This window comes from Triturus cristatus, chromosome 3_1 (genome assembly GCF_964204655.1).
Source record: "Triturus cristatus chromosome 3_1, aTriCri1.1, whole genome shotgun sequence".
NCBI lineage: Eukaryota > Metazoa > Chordata > Amphibia > Caudata > Salamandridae > Triturus > Triturus cristatus.
Genome location: NC_140583.1, coordinates 678778378 through 678798358, shown reverse-complemented (window position 1 = coordinate 678798358; position 19981 = coordinate 678778378). Strand labels below are relative to the sequence as shown.

Below are 19981 nucleotides of genomic sequence, written 5' to 3'. Positions count from 1 at the left end.
TTGATGGCAGAATTCAGGGCCTACTCGCCTGAACTGTAAAACTAGAAAAGTGAACCATATAAAGTCGGTGGCCAATCATACTTAGGAATGGAATATTCGACCCATTCATGGCGGATCTGAAAGAGGACATGTTGACGTTGGACGCACATGTATTTGCGTCTTCATAGCTGGAACTGGAGGGAACATACATGTACTTGTAGCATGTACATGGAGTCGTTGGGGTCTAAGATAGGGGACACAATTGACCATAAAAATTCATATTTCCTCAGGCGGCTCTGCGGCGGTAACAAATCATTATACAATGTAGACTGTGTGTTCTAGTATACCAAATCTTTGGACCACTCTGGTACCGTAGGTACAGGTCCCCGCGCCCACCGCATAGCAATTCTTCTTTTGGCAAGCAGCAATCCCATACCTACCAGTTTTCACACCTCCTTCTGCAGCTTCCCCTTATACACCAGCAAAGCATACAGCGGGTCTAATGTAAGCTTCAAACTAGTGATTTCATTAAACACTTGGAAAATCTGCTCCCAGAATCTCGCTATCCCTGGGCACGCCTAAGCAACATGCAGAAACCCTGCAGAGGCAGTCCCACATCTCTCACAACCTGCAGTGTCTCGTAATCCGTACCTAAGTAGTCGTGTAGGTGTATAGTAAACTCTGTTAAGGAATTTAAAATGAATCGGGCGATGTCTGCCATTCAGAGACACCTGCTGTGTAATCTCACAACAAGATCTACAGACAATGTCTTTCAGTGCTACCCCCAGATCCGTCTGCCATTCCAGTATGGTCTTAGTGTAGTGTTTTTTTCTCTCATCCTGCATTATATCATAGACAATAGAGATGCACCTTCTGGGGGTCATGCAGCGCATTAGATGTGAGAGCGCCCCTAGCTCCGGTGGCTCCAGCATTTCATCTCCCAACTGCTCACTGAGCGCGTGTCTCACTTTATGAAAGTGGAAGCGAGCAAGAGGTGTAGCTTCCCTATCTTCAACTTTGAGCTCCTCCCAGCCCATGGCCTTGCCTTCCAAGAATAGGTCACCTATCTTGGTGATGCCAAGCTTCTCAAGAACCTGCACTACCCCCATTTCATGGCTTAGCGGCAGCCAGTCACACCATGCAATCGCGGTCAAGGGGCAGTACAGAATCGTGCCTGCCTGCCATTTCAGCAAATTATGCCACGCATAAACTACCGAATTAACAGTGTATAGGGTTCCAGTACATCTGAGAGGGGCCCGAACAGCGCCCTTGACAGTGAATCGGGTGCCGTAGCCACCTTTTCAATTGATATATGGGGTGGACGCATGTCCTCCTGAAACCAGTGGAAAGCTTGAGACCCCTTTGCCGTTCTATAATATAACTCCAAGTCTGGGGCCCCAGTCTGCCCATAGAGTATGGAAGAGTGAGCATGTTCAATTTAACCCACGGCTGCTTCCCCGCCCCGGCCAGTCTCGTCAATAGTGAACAAAGTGTCTTAAAGATATGTGCGGGGAACAGTATCGGTATGTTTAGGAATAGAAACAAGAATCTGGGCAGCACCACCATCTTCATTAATGATATGCGCTCCGACAAGGACAGTGGGAGGCGGATCCACCTGTCAACTTTGTCCTCTAATCTGGTGATCGCCCTGCCGTAGTTTTCACTGAGCACCAGATTCAAATCCGTGTGCACGCGTTTGCCTAAGTAGCGGACCTGCTCCAATGTCCACTTTAGGGGGTAGTCTAAGCTTGCAGGGATTATAGCTGAGGACAAAGGGAACATAGTCGACTTAGCCCAGTTGATTTTAAGCCCGGACATTTCACCATATCTTACTACCTCATCTAGGATCGTAGTCCGATTAGTCTCTGGATCCCTGACATACAACAGAGTATCATCCGCATAGGTCAATATGATGACTTTATAATTCGGAAATCCTATCCCCCTATGACTGTGGTATTCCCTCAGGGAACATGCGAGGGGCTCAGCCACCAAGGCATATAGCAAAGGGGAGAGCGGACATCCCTGCTGATTGCCTCTCGACACTCCAACCAGAGGAGTAACGTTGTCCCCAATTTGTATCCTACCAGTAGGGGAGCTGTAAAAAAATACCCACGAGTCTAAGGTAGATGTCCCCTACTCCCATGTGTCTCAGTACTGTGTGCATAAAGTTCCATTCCACAGAATCAAAAGCTTTTTCTGCATCTAAAAAGGCAGCTGCTGCTTTAACTTCAGGCTTAATGTGTTGTACGGCGCCAAAGACTGTTCTAAGGTTATAGGACAAATTTCGCTCTGAGACAAATCCTGACTGCTCCGGGCCAACCAACAGTGGTACCAAGGGGGCAAGCCGGTTAGCCAATATCTTCGCATAGAGCTTAGTATCGACATTTAGGAGTGATAGGGGCTGAAAAGACAAGCACTCGTCCAGGGATTTGTCAGGCTTTAATATAGTAACAATAAGGGCTTCTCTCACTGAGGGTGGCATCTTCCCCTCCTCACCCATTTCCTTGAACCGCAGGCATGCCACCCACCCTCATCGAACTTAACGCTATCAGTAACTCCTGGGGATCTAAAGGTTTCATTAAATGGTCCCTATATTCATCAGTTTAGCAGGGCAATTGTAAATGCTCTAAATATTCCGAGATTGCTGTTGCTTCCGAAGTCTCTCTTGTACGGTATAGCGCCAAGGGATATTGGCTAAATCTACCTGCAGTCTCTGTAGGGTCAATGAGGAGCTCCCTATTCGCAGCTTGCAGCTCCGTCACGTTTCCCTTCTCTCTTTAATCTTGCAGTAAGGGAGCTAGCACCGCGCCCGGGTGCTCACCTTCTCCATACTCTTTATCTACAGCATACTTCCCCAAGTGCTTTATTTCACTGTCTGCAGTTTCATGATACTCTGTTAGCGTCTATTTGAGGTTGTCGGCTACCCTAGGGTTGTCGCCTTCTAGGACTTCCTTCTCTTACTCTGCCAGTCGCGCTTCCAATTGTAGCAGGCGCTGTTGTGTCAAGCGTAGGACCCCAGAGTGTTTGGACATGGCCACCCCCTGATGTATACTTTGAACATTTCCCAGACTGTGGAAAACCTTTGTATAGAACCAATATTGCTATCAAAAAAACCTTCCACTGCTTCGGCTAATTCAGAGCAAAACACACTATCCAACAAAGAGTATGGGGGAAGTGCTATGTGAATGGTGCCGCCTTTTTTCTCAAGCTATCTATATCTAACATTATTGGGGAGTGGTCAGATAGAGATCGGGGGAGTACCCTGCAGTCTCGTACCTTTTGAAACAAGGTCCTTGAGACAAACCAATATTCAATTCTGGCATGTAAGCTGTGTGGGGCTGAATAGTGTGTGAATCCCCTGCTCCTGAGGAGCGCTCCCTCCAGGAATCCAGTAGCTCCAGCTGCATTGCAATATCATATATCGCTCTGGCAGCACGCGACACTCACCGCGACGGTCCTCCAGAGCGATCTAACGAGGGCTCAAGAATGCAATTTAGATCCCCCAAACAATCAGCAGGCCAACCTTTGTTTTCATGTGGTCTAGTAACCCTTGATAAAACTGTGGGCAATCATAGTTGGGTCCATACACGTTAACTATGTACCAATCAATGCCCTTCCCAGTAGATCTAGAAATCCTATATCTACCTCCAGTGTCAGCTGCGAGCGCTTTTAGCGTAATACCCAATTTAGGGTTGACCTAGGTGAGCACCCCCCTGGCATGGGACGTGAACCCTGCCACATGGTATTGGCCACGTAGACGTCTATGTGTAAGCATGTTACTTTTCATCGAGAGGTGGGACTTTTGTAGCAGCGCTATGTCTATCTCGTGTCTTACCAAGTATGCAACCACCCTTTGCAGCTTCCTAAAATAGTTCAGGCCTCTAATAGTCCAATTGCACAGACAAATTCTGCTGCTGCTAAACTGCATCCTGGCTCTGTATCTCTATCATAGCTATGCTGACCAAATCTATCCTGCTCCACAATTTTTCTTTTAGGCAGGTTGTCAACTCTTGAACACCGAATACACACTGTGCACATATCACATATTCACAGAGAACAACAACATATCCCCCCCCACATCATGCTGACCCAAACTAGGCATGAGCGATAATATCCCTCCCTCCCAAAACCCCTTTGCAAATTAGCATCAATTACAGAATTTGAAGAACTATCACAGTCTAATATCATGTGGTGGGCAACACACGAGGGCGGATATTGCCAGCCAAACCCTTAAGTGCGTTTGCAACAGTATGTATACTCTTAGCCATCTACCTCCATTATACACTCCCAAGAAAGTCAACACAATGGATGCTTTTAATACAGGGCTGGATATCACCAGCGGTCCCATCAGTCCCACATCTGGTTCAGAGTATGTCCACTGCAATTATCAACAACAATTATGTCCCAGTAAATGTCCCAGCTTCTAACAGTAACAACTGTCCATAGTCGCCGCTGGGACGCCAGTGCAAATCCTCTCCGCTTGGCAACTACTCTCTCCTTTTAGGCAAACCAGTCAAAGCATATTAAATGACATACATGCTTGTGGTAACTGTAAGCAGGCCAGCTCACCAGACCAGTTTGTCTATTCCTTCAAGTCACCTCTTGATGTCTCCAGCCGCTCCTGCACCACTCCCTTGTCCATCTTGGGTTTTTTACAATCCTAGAAGGCCTTCTGTATTTACATGAGGTCCATGTAGATTCTTGATGTTCGTTCATCATAACCCTAAGTCTGGCCAGATACAGAATGGCGCTGTCAAACCCAAGGTCTCGCAGCTGACGTTTCAGGGGTGCAAACTGTCTCCTCGCTTCCTGAACTTTCACGGTGAAATAGGGGAATAGTGTGAGGGAAGATCCCTCGTATTGCAGTTCCCGTAAATCCCTAGCTCGCTTCAGTGCAGTATCTCTCTCTATAATTCAATAATTTAGCAATTACCGGTCGGGGAGGGGCACCAGGCAGGGGCTTAGGCCCCAAGGAACGATGAGCTAGTTTGACAATAAACATGTCGGAGAAAGTATCCCAGCCCAGTAGAGTCACTGGCAACTTTTCAACGAAGACCTCCATATTTCCCATCCTCAGTGTTTCAGGCAGCCCGGTAATGCAAATGTTGCTCCGCCTCGACCTTGCCTCCAAAGCCTCTGGTTTGTCCTGCAAGGCTGTGAGCAGTTTCCCCATCTTTTTTTGCGCATTATCGGTCTCCATTTGAGTGTCTTTCACCCTAGGTACTCTCCATTCCGCCATGTCAAGGGGCTCCGCGTGCTAATCAATGCGCTCCGACATCTGATCCATCCTGTAGGCTAAAGAATACATTTTTCCATCTATAGTTGATAGGCTCTTCTGCATTGCAGACAATATCTGATGAATGTCTTTCTCTGGCTCTTCAGTGTTGTAGCGCTGGTCTGCAGCGGCCTGAGAGGCATCATCATCTCTGTGTCACGTTTTCCGCTGTTTGAACTGCAGCTTAGACTGCGACTTGTTGACCTTACCCATGATTGCTGTGGATCCGGCCACCAGATCCCTCAGGGCACTGCGATAGAGCCTCATCGTATCTGCCACAAAGGAAAGCTGCACACCACAGTCAGTAGTGCCTACATCTTCTACGGTCGTATTCCGCAGGCCGTACACTGGGAGCACTTAAGTAATCTCAAACCGCTATTCCGACCACCGCATCTGTCTGAGGAGCAATGCATATGCCTTGCAGGCCTGCCAGCGAAAGAAGGCATGTAATCCCGTGTGTACCCCCGCCACACCCGATCACTGAGAGGCCCCGCAGTCCCTCTGGTAACTTATGACCTGCAGCTCTCTCCACTGGTCGCTACTTGAATAGGTCTAGTGCATCCTCCGCACCAGTCTCACTAAGGGCCTGGGACTCCCCTCTCCTTTAAAATAGTTCAATAACAATTGCAGTGTCCTCTACGGGCCTTACCTTCATCCAGTCTCACGCCCAAGCTGCGAGTTGGGCCCAGCCCTTGCGATTTGCCAGGTCTCCGGTCTCAGTCCACGTGAGGCTTGCCTGTATGCACTGCGGTACTTCTCCAACCTGAATTCTCTGCCGCTCACTGCTCTTATCTAGCCGATCTGCAACATTTTCGACAGTTGTGCGGCTCCTCGTGTCAGGCCCCGGAGTCCGACAGTATTCCCCAGATGCTGGCCGGTTCTCCACAACAGAGGCCCTCACCGCAGTCCCCCTGTAGGCCACAGGTCTTTGCTATGCGGTGACTCGTGCGGGCCTCAGAGCGTGCTCCTATGCAGGGCGCAGACGCGACCCCCTCCGCCCCCCCGGTTCACCAGGCCCACCCGGGGAATGGCAGGCAGTCAACCACATGTGCTGCTGTAGTGCTGTGCAGTATAGTCGGCCCCAGTGAATCTCCGCTTCACTCTGGGCTACGGACACTCTCCGCTTTAGTGGGCCTCAGAACGCTTTCCTAGTAGGCCGTGATGTCCTCTGCGTCATTATTTCACTTTAAATCCTCAGTTCACTTCGATACCGGCCGCGGGTGAAAGCCCACCCGAGCGCTCTCAGCACCTTCTAGAAAAGAGCAACTAGTGCACGGAAGAGTCAGGATTCCTGCCGGATAGTCTTGATGGCTTGCGGAGCTTAGTTAGGCTGCGGCCATCTTCAAGCCAGGCAAGCTCCGCCCCCCCCCCCAAGGCACACAACGAGTTTAGAGCTCAGAAATGTACTTTAAGGTTTTTATTGTGCTGTGTTTTGATTGTAATTGTTTTGGTCCTGCTAAATACTTTGCACACTGTTCAGCCTAGTAGCCAGTGCCCTCTTAACGCATGGGCACGCTGGGAAGTTGCCCGGGGGGCCCCACGAGCATAGGGGCACCATGCAGAACAGAATTTAACACAAATCTTCCGTTAAACATTTTTATTCCTGTTAGTGTTTGTGTAGGTAGGGGCAGTGCACTGCTTTGTATGGGGGCCTAAAATGCTGTCAATACGTCCCTGCTAGTAGCTCTGTCCTATAGCTAGCAGGGGTTGAGCGCAGGCTTATTTACTGAACTTGGACCCAACAGGAATATGGATTTATTACTTGGGAAGGACTTGCATCCTCCCCAACTAATAAGCCATTTATTAACACTGTATAATGAAGATCCAGTGGCAGATTTATACAACTTTGAAGCAGCGCAACAAAGCAAGACAACTTGCTGAGTTGTGCTGTGTCAAATGGAGAGGGACAGGAATGTGCTATATCTATGAAGATATGGCTCATTCTTGCTCTTGCCTTGTGCTGACACACTTGTGCCTGCCTAGCACCAATACAAGCCCCCCCTGTGCCAAGGTGCAAGGGTGCTTGTGTTGCAGGGAGGATTGTTTTGTGCAAGAAGGTACTCCTTCCTGCACAAACACATTACTTGGAGGCTTTTCCCTCTTTCTAAGGGTGCTGCAGAATGCAGTACACTTAGAAAGAGGAAACAAGGAGGAGGACTACAGATATTTCTCCTCATTGCACCTCTATCGTGAAGGTGTACAGTTTTGATGCATTCTCAGGTTTACCAGTCTTGGTAAATCTAGAAATGTGCCAAAATACATGGGTCTATGCTTGTGAACACTCACACTCAATCCATGTAATGCCTTTCCGATGTAGGAAAACGGAACGCTGCAACTTGTGATGCTTTGCGTTACTCCAGATTTACCAAGTAACGCAGGCCCATGCAAGGTGGCCTTGCGTGGCTTGGTCTATCTGACTTAAGGATTGAGTTGCCCTTGTGATAAATGCATGACGCAAGGGCAAGACAATCCAATGATAAATCTGGCACCCAGTTGTTAGTGGTATCTGTACAGCTTTCTAGGGGGTTCATAGATCAGTACTATAACAGAATCGATTCAGACATACACCACTTCCTCTGAAGCCTAACAAATGGAGAGTTGACAAGGAAGATTATCAAGGTAAAAACATAAATCTGGTGCAGTGTTTGCAGGGTCCATCCAGTGTAGCGCTATAGCAATTCTCTTTACCCAATCCGGCATGCTGCCAATCACCAGCAAAAGACATTCTACAATGATGCATTATTTGACGATGTCTGCTTGGATTCTGAGATGTGTTAGTAGGTTATTCACTGGATAGACCCTTTAAAAATGTTTGTCCTGAGCGTCCCTCAATGGCATCACAGAATCTAAACCTAAAATTCACCCCTTTGGCCCATAAATAATGGTTTGGTCCAGGGATCACTGTTATAATGGAATACCAGGAAGGCCCCAATAACTCATACCATCACAAAAGCTGATCTCTTGTTACCATATTAATAATGGACATGATTTCAGACATCTGCAGGCACGCCTTTTGATACACTGTTTTAAGCTCACATAAATATATGCAATTTACAATTAGTTCACTCAGATGAAGACATGACAGCGCAATCAGTTTCTTATATCTTAATTGTTTAATACTGATTTTTCAAAATAAGGCTGTACACAGACATTTCCAACATAATAATATTACTACTTACTTGAATATGTTGGTGCTGGTCTGTTGTGCAGGAGGTTGTTTTTTGTTAACATATCTGCCAACCAGGAAATAACTGCAGAACAATAGTCAATCTGTAAAGAAACAATTGATACTTGCATTTACTTATGCCCTGTGATGAGCATTTAGAATATACTGTGGAACTGTATTTGTGAAAGTTCCAAACCAGGCATCATTCTCTCAACTTCACTTTTATAAACTGGAAAAGCTAATCTAAATACTTGCAGACTAGGAAAATCAGGTTTGGGGCAATATGAAAAGGACACAAACTAAATTCAGATACTATAATGTGAGTGAGGCAGTGGTGTGATGGTTCTTTTTTAGGTCTCACCTAGGCAGCGCGCATGCGCTGCATAGGACAGACCTTTAGTCATCGGACAGCTTTGAGGCCAAAAACGTGCACGCGTTCCATTGCCTTCAATGGCAATGCGTGCACGTGTGGCGATTCACTTGCGGGAGCGAGCGGCTGGCGCCATATGTTATCAATTATCACGGCGCCAGCCTCTCGCTCCCACAAGTGAATCGCGCAGGCCCCCCTCCTCTCTCCCCATGCTGCCGCGCGCGCTCTTGTTCTGTTCATGTTCACTCTTTTGCTCGCCTCCTCCCCATTATCTCTCTCTCGCCCGACATCACTCCATCATGCTCTTCCTATCTGTCGGATTATCTCTGTTTCTTTTTCTTCTAACTCTCTTTGGCTACTTATTAAATTTCCTCTCTCCTTTATCTCTCCACTCTCTCTCTATCCCCTTTTGTCTTCCTTCCTTGTAGCCTCTTTCTGTCAATCTATCTCTGTATTTCTGTAACTCTCTCTATATCAGTTTAAATCCCCTCACCCTCTCTCCCGCAGTTCTTACCCATTGCAGAGTGTTTGCCCGCGCTTGCTCACCTGTGATACACATACTTTTGTCGGTGAGTTCACCGTCTGCAGGCCCCGCTGCCTGTGTCTACCTGGCTATCGTGTTATGACAACTGACCTGGCCAGCGTTTGCCATCATTGTCTGAGAGGGTGCCTTTGCTGGTAAACGACTGCCATTTAGGTAAAATATCAATTAAGCAACCCTCATGATTCGTGTCTCTTTAGGTGTCAAACTGCGTTCACTGAGGAGATCTGTTGCTGCTCTGCAGACTCCTTTCATGCCCCCAAGTGTGAAATGTCACCTCGACCAAATCTCCACCTCCTCACGCACTTCACGATGTTTAATTTAGCAGACACCCCGACACTTGTACCCCTCGCACGGCGCCAGTGCTGTGAAGCGTAGCCTACCCTTCACTCCCAGGAGTGTGGAATCCAGCAGGGCCGCATACTATTTTGTTTTATGGAGGGTTTGGCGAGGACTGAATGAGTGATTGATTAAAATTGCAGGTTTGACCATAGATAAACTGCGAATAATTATAGTCTGCTGAAGTTTCACATTATTATGGTGTTTGGCCGATGGGTGCTGCATGGTGACTGGCTCAGTGTCCTTGGAACCTCCCAGGAATGTCCTTTATGGCAGCCCTGGCTGTGCGCAGTGGCAGAATGGGGCCGGATGCATGTTCAACCTCTGTCGCACACTTAATGCAGTAGTCTCATCCCTTCCACTGGCTGCATTCCTCCAGTCTGCTTCGGGGCTAACCTTGGGAGAAAGAGTGGGTCAGCAGGCACTGCGTCCTTTAAAATGTAATTCTAAACTGTATTTATGTAGCTCTTACTACCCACTGACTAGGCTTTTGCTGCGAGTAGGACGCTACTCCGGAACCCAAGGTTAGCGGCAAATAGGTAATATGTTAGTAATCTCTGCTTTCTTTTCCCAGTAGATTTATTTGTGTTAAGGTTATTGGATTAGATGGCGACAGGATACTTACAGTGCTTAGAAATAGCAAAATCGCAGTATGAAGTGCTATATAAAAACAAGTTGTTACTGTATGTTACCAAAGAGGTATACAAACCATGCAGCTGTGTATGTTAAAAATATATTTTCGTGCTGTAACCAGACCTGGGCTGTGCTCCACTGCACACTGACTGCATCTCCAACAAAACCAATACGTCGGCTTGAAGTTGCGTCTTAATCGATTGCTTATTTATATACGCATTTATATGTACTTCCTGATTTACAAAAAACAAGCTTGGTTAATACGTTTTTTTTATAACATGCACTGACATTATTTTCCTGGTCGGGCTACCTTAATGCACTGCTGCTAACGTGAGCAGATACCCAAATAATATGTACAGGCTACCTCCCAGGAAACTAACAGGGTCATGCCTCGGACAGTGGATCAGTCTCTCTCAAGTTACATTGTCGGTTTTCCAATGGAGCTATCTCCATTTCATGCATGCTCATTTCAAAGGCAGCGCTGCCCCCTGTTACTGAGTTGACAAATGGCTGCTTTTGTGAAGCAAGTTGTGCGAAAGACCCTCTACTTGCAATTCAGTTCTTACTACAGATACTGAGTAAAGTGTGTAGAAGTATAGTTTCTTCAGTTGGGCCTCTTACCTGAATTGTGAAAGACGTATGAAACAAGAGGCTGTTTCTTGCTTCATCCAGGGCACCAAGCATGTTTGTTCTCCTGCCATTAAAGGCCCAGCAAAGTGTTTGCTTATTTTATAGGGCAAGATTAGATTGTGCTACATGAAGAACCACGCCATCTTTGGTGTGAAAAAAGCTGCTTTAATGAAACTGGTGCATATCAAAAAAGAGTTCCTGGTTGAAACTGTGTTAGTCCTCAAAGCAAATTACATGGTATATCACTTTACTGAACCCTTACTCCCTATAGACTTTCTTCTTCCTCTGCCATAACCCACACTTATCGCTCCTTAGGACCTGCCTGCCCACTCATCTGCCTGCTTCTACCTTCTACCTTCTACAACTCCATTCCCTTCATACACCTTGCTACCTCTCACCTGACTGCCTTTCAACCCAGATATGCTGTGCATCGGGCCAGCCCTTTATATATTGCTGTCAGGTTGCGTCCACTATGCCTACTGCCCTGTACTGTGTGCTACCTTTTACTTGAATACTTCATTCCCCGCACCCTCCTCTGTTATAATCTCTTTCCCCTGCCCCAAGCATATGCATAACTGCCCCCCAAATCCATGCCCTCCATTTTCTTACCTTCATAATTGTGCAGTAACTGAACCATGTCAGCTGCCGAGCACAGTCCATGCTGTTCTTTCCATTTCCCAGTAAGAGGTGCGAGGCTTGCAACTCCTCATCCCAGTTGGTCTTTAATCCCTTGTAGCTACCTGATGATGCCTACGGGACGGAGTCTGGCTTTTGCGCTGGAGCAACCTGCCAGGCCTGCTCTGAGACAGCGCTCTCCTCCTGCAGTAGTGGGGCACCATTAAGGACACTCGCCTACCCTGCAGCCAGCGCTGAGCACCAGGGGAGCCCAAGCACTCTTTTTAAGTCTTGCTGGAGACCGCGCATTGCTTGCAAGACGTTTGGTAACTTAAAGTGGGCTATGACCTCACTCAGTGCTTACCCTTTGCAGGCTTCATTGTCACCCTTGTTTGCTGATTTAACTTTCCCTTCATTTGTTTCTCTCTTCCGTGGAGCATGGACGAAGTACTAGTTGCTTTAATTTGTGTCCTTCTGCTGCAAGCGCTGGAATGTTCTTTTAGAGAATTCACAACTGCTGCTATGGAAATATTTGCCACTTCTATAACACACACCTCACACGCATCTGCCTTAAGGTATTGAAAGGCAATAATGTGGAGGGAGGACAAGCAACAACGTGAGAGAGAGAGTGGGGAATCAAGCAACAACAATGATGATGGGAGAGCAGAATAAACAAGCACTGGCATAGCCAATAGGTCTCGCCTTTGGAACCTTATAAGTATTTAGTTATGCAGCACAATATCATTGGTACAACAGCATCAACTGTTGTATGACTAAACACTTATAAGGTCCCAAAGGTGAGACCTATTGGCTATGCCAATGCTTGTTACCTTTGCAGTCAATGACAGGTGAGTGGTATTTGTATGTGATATACCCTTAAAATCTCACCAGAATATTGAACCTAGTGCCTCTTTACATAAGAAAACAGTCCGACTGCCTGAATGTTGTATAATACCACTAGACATTAAACCCTGTGAGCGCATAAATATCTCCTATAGCTGTAAGCATTAGTAATGACAAAACCTGCCTGGAGCTTCAGACATAAAACTGTATTTAAAAAGTGGCACGCAGACATAGGTGCTGGAAAAAAAGAAATGAGAACATGAGGCCTTACCTGACATGCTGGTCAGATACTTTTAGTTTAATGAATAATGTAAAACCATGCACAATTAATTCATGGTTGCCTTAAATGTGTTTAGTTTAGATTTGACTTCACAGTAGAATGCAGATTTGATTTGCAAAACCTGTTTTGAACTTGCAAAGTAGCATATATATTTGTACTGAATTAACATGCATTTTAAACTAGAGAAAAGCTGAAATACAGCTGTGATTTAGTTTGCTTGAAAGCCTCAGCGCTGTCCTTGAGATAAGAATGTAATGTCTGCCTTTTCCTGCTCTCCTTGAAAGACAGAAGTTTCTTATTATTTACAGCCTGTAGCTTGCTTTTATTAGTTTCAGTTGTTTAAACAAAGCCTCATTAATTTCATAACAAGAGTGAAACTGCACATTTTAATCGTATTACTGTAAAATGTATTCACAGTTTCCGGCCTAATTGGAGTTGTTGGAGTAAATGTTTTCTGTTTAGTTGAAAAATGAATGTTTCTTTAGCAGAATGTTAGGAGATGAAATCATTTAGAGAAAGATTCAAATGTGTTACAAGAACACCTGATGGATGACGTGAGCAGTCAGCCCAGGTGTGTCGATGTTTTCTGCACTTCAATTGGAAGACCGAAGTCATGTTTTTTAAACAATTTTGCTGAATATATACATTTTGTTAGCTAAGAGGTGGGGGCCCTTTTCTCTTTTGTTAGAAGGATTTTGAGCTCTGCAGAGGAAGGAGGGTGCAGTTGGCAGCCTCTGGGGGGAGAGACAGAGAGGCTCAGACAGAGATGTAGCTCAGCGAGAGGAGTGGGAATCAGTTGTAAGAAAACGAGGACAGATTTAGTTGTAGGCTTTTTGATGAAAAACCCCAAGCTTTATGCTTTAACTAACTGGCTTTACCAAGACTTATTTGTTTTATGCTAACTTTCTCTTTATGGGAGATTTTGCAATTATTTATTATTGATTTAGCTTCATGCTATGCTCACTTTTGCTTTGTATTTCTTGAACTCTTCATGAGTTCTGACTGACATCATTTATGCCTCATTTTTTCATAGAATAGGGATTTCTTCCTTTATAGAACGCTCTAAGTTGCAATTCATGATGTACTCTGTATTGATTCTATTTTTTCTATTTTCAATTCTGTAACCTGATTGAAATCTGAGTAATGAATGATGAGTCAGAGAAACTTTACATTTTGATTAGAAAATAAATCCCTTTAAAACTACTCACAACTCTCATTATTGACTTAATATTTATTTGCATTTGACATGCTCATGTTTATGTAGGAGTCCTCTTGGTCATCACACGGTGGAAAAGGTCCATCGCCTAGAGTGGAAAATAAAGGTAGTGGTACTTTTGCAATGAGAGATCACCATAAGATTTTACGCTACATCAGTTGGTGGCAGAGGATGGTTATACACCTTGACCACAAGGAGCAGAGTTTAGGTTAATGCCCTGAATGGAGCTACAAAATAATTGCCAAAGTTAGATAAAAGTCCAAATCCTCAAAAGGTCCTGATTCCTGATTCCAATGCCCAGAACTTGAAGACTGGCAGAGCGGTACTGGAAGGTAATGCGAGAAGGTGATTGCTGGATGTGGTGTGAGTATCAATAGGGTTGTGAAATATTGTTAATGTGCAGAGAAATGTTTGTGTTTTATGTAGACTAGGTTTGTTGTTGTATTGAAATTGAGTATTGGGTACGTCGAGGCCTAATTGAATGGCCTAAGACCCCAGGATAAGCCTACAGGCAGTCTTAGTGTGGCATACACAAAGTGTGTTTGTCTGCTGTTATGTGGGTTCTGTACATGAGACGTCCTTGCCAGTGCCTAGGAAGGGAACTTTTAAAAGTGTGAGGAGTTACATTTATAGAGGTTTCTTCTAGTGCACCAGGAGGAATTCTAAAGATTTTTACTCAAAGGATGAAATCGCGCTGGCCGAGATTTTACTTGGAGTGATTGAAATTTTCTGATTGTGTGAAGATCTAGAATTCTTTTAGTGGAGCAGACAAAGTTATTTTGTCTTGCTTTGTGTTAAGTCGTGTTGAGAAAGAAGAAGAAACTGAAATTGTAAGTGAGGGGCAGTTGGTGCAGGGAGTTGAATAATATCAGAGTGTGCTGTACTGTGAAAGTTCTATTGTGTGTTACCATATTGAGATTGGTTGAAAGATTTCAAGAATTTTAAAACTGTGACAGGATTGAAGGAAAGACATTTTGGCATTTACAGAATTGAATTAAAAAAAACATTGCATTTGAATTATTGCAGAAATGAAATTGTTTAAAGGCTTTAGGAAACTGTTGGGAGGTAATGTGAACAATTTTATTTTGATTGGTAATGCTCCTGAGAGAATGCCTGTGCATTTTATGTCTACAAATTTGGGACAAAATTCATGTTTGTGGGTTCACCAATGGTGCAAGATTACTGAGAAAGAGGGTCTGTTGAGTTTTACAAAATATGGTCCTTTTCAATTGCAAATTATTGATAGATTAAGGGAAATGTTAAGTGAAATAAATAATTAAAACTACTTAAATTGTGCTGTCCGCATCGCCGAGTCTGAGATGCGGCCAGCACAAGGTAAGTGGTTTTATTTATTTATTTCCATTCCACTTTCCCGTCGGATCTTGTACTCCACTAACCTCCCCCACCCGGCCCCGCCCGCCTCGCCGCCCCACAGCTTTTTTCTGTGCGAGCCGCCACTGTTACAAACATAGTTTTAGAGAAGGTTGCAACGAAAATAGGTTCATTTGAGAAAAGTTACCAATTTGTTGTTTGTGACTCAAGCACTGAAGGCCTGACAGGAAAACATTTGTTTTGCAAATTAAATAGCACAGTTTACTGTACACTGGATAATATTAAATGTCAGATTCCTGATGAGGATGTACAGTTTAAAATTGCCCAACAAGAGAGAGCTATATGATTGTTTTCAGAAATCACAGTTGAAAAAGTACCCTCTGATTTGAAAGAAACCGTAAACTCAGAAGTATGGGAGTTCACAGAGAAAGATGCCAGATTAATAAAATGTGCAGAACCAGTTTTAGTCAAATTAAAACCAGAGGACATGTATTCAAGAACACCATCATACAATTTAATACAAGTGGCAGTTGCAGGAATTCCACACATAATTGAAAATAAACTGAGCAAAGGCAAATGATTGGAAGTTCATGTACCTTTCTGATTACAGGTTTACAGAAATTAAATGAGAAGAACAGAATAATGCAGGAGATTAACAGCATAATTGTTCCATGTTGTCCTATGGTACCGAATCCAGCCAACATATTTTTTCACATTCCATGTACTGAAGAATGGCTTACTGTTATTGATTTTTGACAGTTTTATATCACAGTGCTATTGCATGAGGATAATCAGTACTACTGTCAAAAAGAAGATCAATATCTGGGACACATAATTGGAAAAGGAGCTAGAAAGGTGTCACCAGAGAGAGTGGAAGCAATTCACAAGATAAATCCATCTCAAATTCAGAAAGAAGTCAGGATGCTTTTGGGAATGGTTGGCTGCTGCAGACAGTGGATGCCAAACCTTTCCCTAGTGGCTAAGCCTTTACTGAGGATGTGTCTGATCCGCTTCCATTGGACAACACTTGCACAAAAACATTCCTAGAGTTGAAAGAGAAGATGTGTCGTGCCCTGGTACTAGGGATTCAAGTTTATTTAAAACAAATTACTCCAATTTGCAGTGAGAGTGAGGGCTGAGTTCTCTCAGTGCCTGTTCAAAAACATAAAGATATTCAAAAGTCTGTGACCTATTTCACAATAACCCTTGACCCCATCGTCACAGAAATGCCCAGCTGCCTTAACTTAGCAACTGCGCTAGATGTCAGTCATAAAGAGAGTGCGAATATAATGATGGAATGTCCAGTAACTGAAATGGTCCCTTACTTTGTGGAGTTGCTATTGAAAAATATTGTCATCAAAACATGTCTAAATTCAAGTGTATTGAGTCTACTGCCAGCCAGTGAAATTGTTTGTGATGAAACTGAACATGAATGTCTAGATGTCACAAATCTATGCATGAAGCCAACGTTAGACTTGAATGATAAGCCCCTGATTGAGCCCAACCATGTCCATTTTGTAGGTGGCCCATGTTTGAAAGGTAGCAATGGCACATTAGGAGCAGCACATGCTGTGTTCCCTATACATTATGTTGTCAAAGCTTCATGGCTTCCAGAAGTTATCCCAGCACAGAATCCAAAATTGATTACCCTTACCATAGCATGCAGTCTAACCGCACAAATGGGAGCCACTATTTTCATGGGAAATAGAGATGCTAATTCAGTTGCACAATATTGTGTCCTGTTCGCCTATACATTCAATGGAATTTTCACATGTGAATCTGAGAAGGACACAGTCTATCTAATGTCGATGTTAATAACTTACACTGGGAAAGAGTTAAAGGAGGTACAAGAAAATGTTTCAGAGGCAGAACAACAAGGTTGGAACAGAAAAGAATTTGAGAAAAATGACAACTGCAAAGTAGCAAATGTGTTATTGCAAAAACGAATGTCCAGGTATAGATTGTCAGTTTCTCTAAAATCAGATTAAAAAAAACACTTTATCAATGAGGCCTTAAAGATTATGTGTGCATATCTACAGATTGGACAAAGATTGCATTGTAGTTACCTGCCTGGAGTTTAAGCATAATAAAGCGACACAAAGACACCACAGAGTCTCGCTTTGAAAAAGTTTGTGTCTCAACATCACTAAAGTGGCTTGAATATGTACATGCAAATGCCCTTGTGAAAACAACAGATGAAAAGAAAAGCCATTGCTGCGAAGGATTGGCTGATATGGAGCGTGCAGTTTCTCACCAGATTAAAGCTGCTACACAAGATCTGCATAGTGGACGGTGCAACAACTTTGATCTGAGAGATAGTGCTGTGAGCAAAAAGCACGATCTGAAGATTTGGTTGAATCCAAGATGGAAAGGCCTGTTCCAAGTGATCCTAGCATGATAACTGTTATGGAGTGTGGTTGCCTTCCAAATTAGGTGCATGCCTCTCATACATGTAGGGTCCTGTGACCCCTTGATAAAACTGCTCCTCTTCTGGAAGAGATGCCAGCAGTGGTCAAAAGGCCAAAGAAGAGGGTCAGTCAAGCTGTAAGGGAACAAACCAAGTTTGAAGCAGCACTACAGAAATCTGAGGTGGTGCTGGAAAAGCAAAAAGTGGAAACTGGCTCAGATGAAAGTGGTGTCATAATGGTGAATGAGTCAGGTCCAGCCTCTGAAGAAGGAACTAGTGCTGTAGGCCCAGGAATGGAGGTGGAAATAAGCTGGCTAAAGGGGTATCCAAAATGTCTATAGTGGTCCCCTGAAAAATCATTTGCACCCATAGCTGAAACATTTGAATCTGAACAAGTGGAAGGCTTGTATTGAAAAAGTGCAAAGAATTGATGGTGCTCTGTCAGAGTTTTTCAGCACCTGAGTGATCAAATTGCATGGAAAAAGTACAGAATGCCACATTGGATGAACTGTATGATGCAAGACGTCACCTGTATGAGACACCATGATTGCAAGCTTGAGACAAAAAGAGCCAGGAAATGCTGACACAATAACTGACAATTATCAAGAGGTGAAAATAAAACCATATTGAATGATGAGAGAAAAAAAAAAGAACTGTTCTGTTGGATTTTTATTTTTTTAGTTATTTATTTTGCAGAAAACTAACAGTTTCAAGAAGCTACCTACAGAACTCTGCACTGAAATTTTGAGCTCGACTATATATGATCTGATTACAGACAACACTTGTGTTGCCTTAGAAATAGCTGTAAAATTGCTGTGTGCTCAGTTTTGTAATAACAAGTGATACTGAACATACCAGTTTTAGTAGGGTTTTCTTTTTATATTTGATATAAATTAGGTTTGCTTATTAAATTACCATGTCTACATACACTAAAGATGGGTAGCAATATTTTAGGTAGAGAAAACATATTTGACTCAACGAATGGTGAGAGTGTTCTGAGAACCAATGTCACATGTGAAATTAAATAAGTGTGATGATTTACAAATCATTTAAGGTGTCATGATTCAATAATCATCAAAGGGTGAGATTTTTGAGCTCGTAAATATCTCCTATAGATTTAAGCATTACTAATGACAATCAGACATAAAACTGAGTTTAAAAAGTGGTACGCACACATTGGTGCTGGAAAAAAAAATGGGAACATGAGGCCTTAGCTGACAAGCTGGTCAGATGCTTTCAGTTTAATGAATGATGTAAAACCATGCACAATTAATTCATGGTTGCCTTAAATCAGTTTAGTTTAGATTTGACCTCACTGTAGAATGTAGATTTAAGCTACAAAATGTGTTTTGAACTTGCAAAGTAGCATATATATTTGTACAGAATTAACATGCATTTTAAAGTAGAGGAAAGCTGAAATATAGCTGTGATTTAGTTTGCTTGAAAGCCTCAGCACTGTCCTTGAGATAAGAATGGAATGTCTGCCTTTTCCTGTTCTCTATGAAAGAAAGTCGTTTCTTATAATGTAGCTTGCTTTTTTCAGTATTCAGTTATTTAAACAAAGCCTCATTCATTTCATAAGGTAGAGTGAAACTGCAAAGCCCGCATTTTCTTCTTATTATTGTAAAATGTATTCACAGTTTCTGGCCTAAATAATAATTTCTAGTTGGAGTAAAAGTTTTCTGTTTAGTTGAACACTGAATGTTTCTTTAGCAGGATGTTAGGCGATGAAATCATTTAGAGCAAATTCCAAATGACGTGAGCAGTAAGCCCAGGGGTGTCGATGTTTTCTGCACTTCAATTGGAAGACCAAAGTCACATGTTTTTGAAACAATTTTGCTGAAGTTTTTACGTGTTGCTAGCTGAGAGATGGGGGCCTTTTTCTCTATCTTTTTTTAGAAGGATTCTGAGCTCTGCAGAGGAAAGAGGGTGCTGTGGGCAGCCTCTGGCGGGAGAGACAGAGAGACTCAGACAGAGAGGTAGCTCAGCTAGAGGAGAGGGAATCGGCTGTAAGAGAATGAGGGCAGATTTAGATGCAGGCTTTTTTCTGAAAAACCCCAAGCTTTATGCTTTGACTAACTGTCTTTGCCAAGACTTATTTGTTTTATTCTAATTTTCTCTTTATGGGAGATTTTGCAATTATTAATTATTGATTTAGCTTCATGCTAAGCTTACTCTTGCTTTGTATTTCTTGAACTCTTCATAAGTTCTGACTGAAATAATCTATGCCTCATTTTTCCATAGAATAGGGATTTCTTCCTTTATGGAACGCTCTAAATTGTAATTTATGATATGCTCTGTATTGATTCTATTTTCAATTCAGTGCCCTGATTTAAATCTGAATAATGAATGATG

The 19981-nt window shown here is 43.5% G+C and overlaps 1 protein-coding gene across 1 annotated transcript in view; it reads right to left on the bottom strand.

Annotated features, from left to right (window-relative positions):
• TRPM5 (transient receptor potential cation channel subfamily M member 5) overlaps nt 1–19981 on the bottom strand; it is a 561392-nt gene that overhangs the window by 19123 nt on the left and 522288 nt on the right. Inside the window, exon 24 of the mRNA XM_085646171.1 lies at nt 8434–8524. Coding sequence (XP_085502297.1) covers nt 8434–8524 — 91 coding nt within the window. The remainder of the gene's footprint in view (nt 1–8433; nt 8525–19981) is intronic.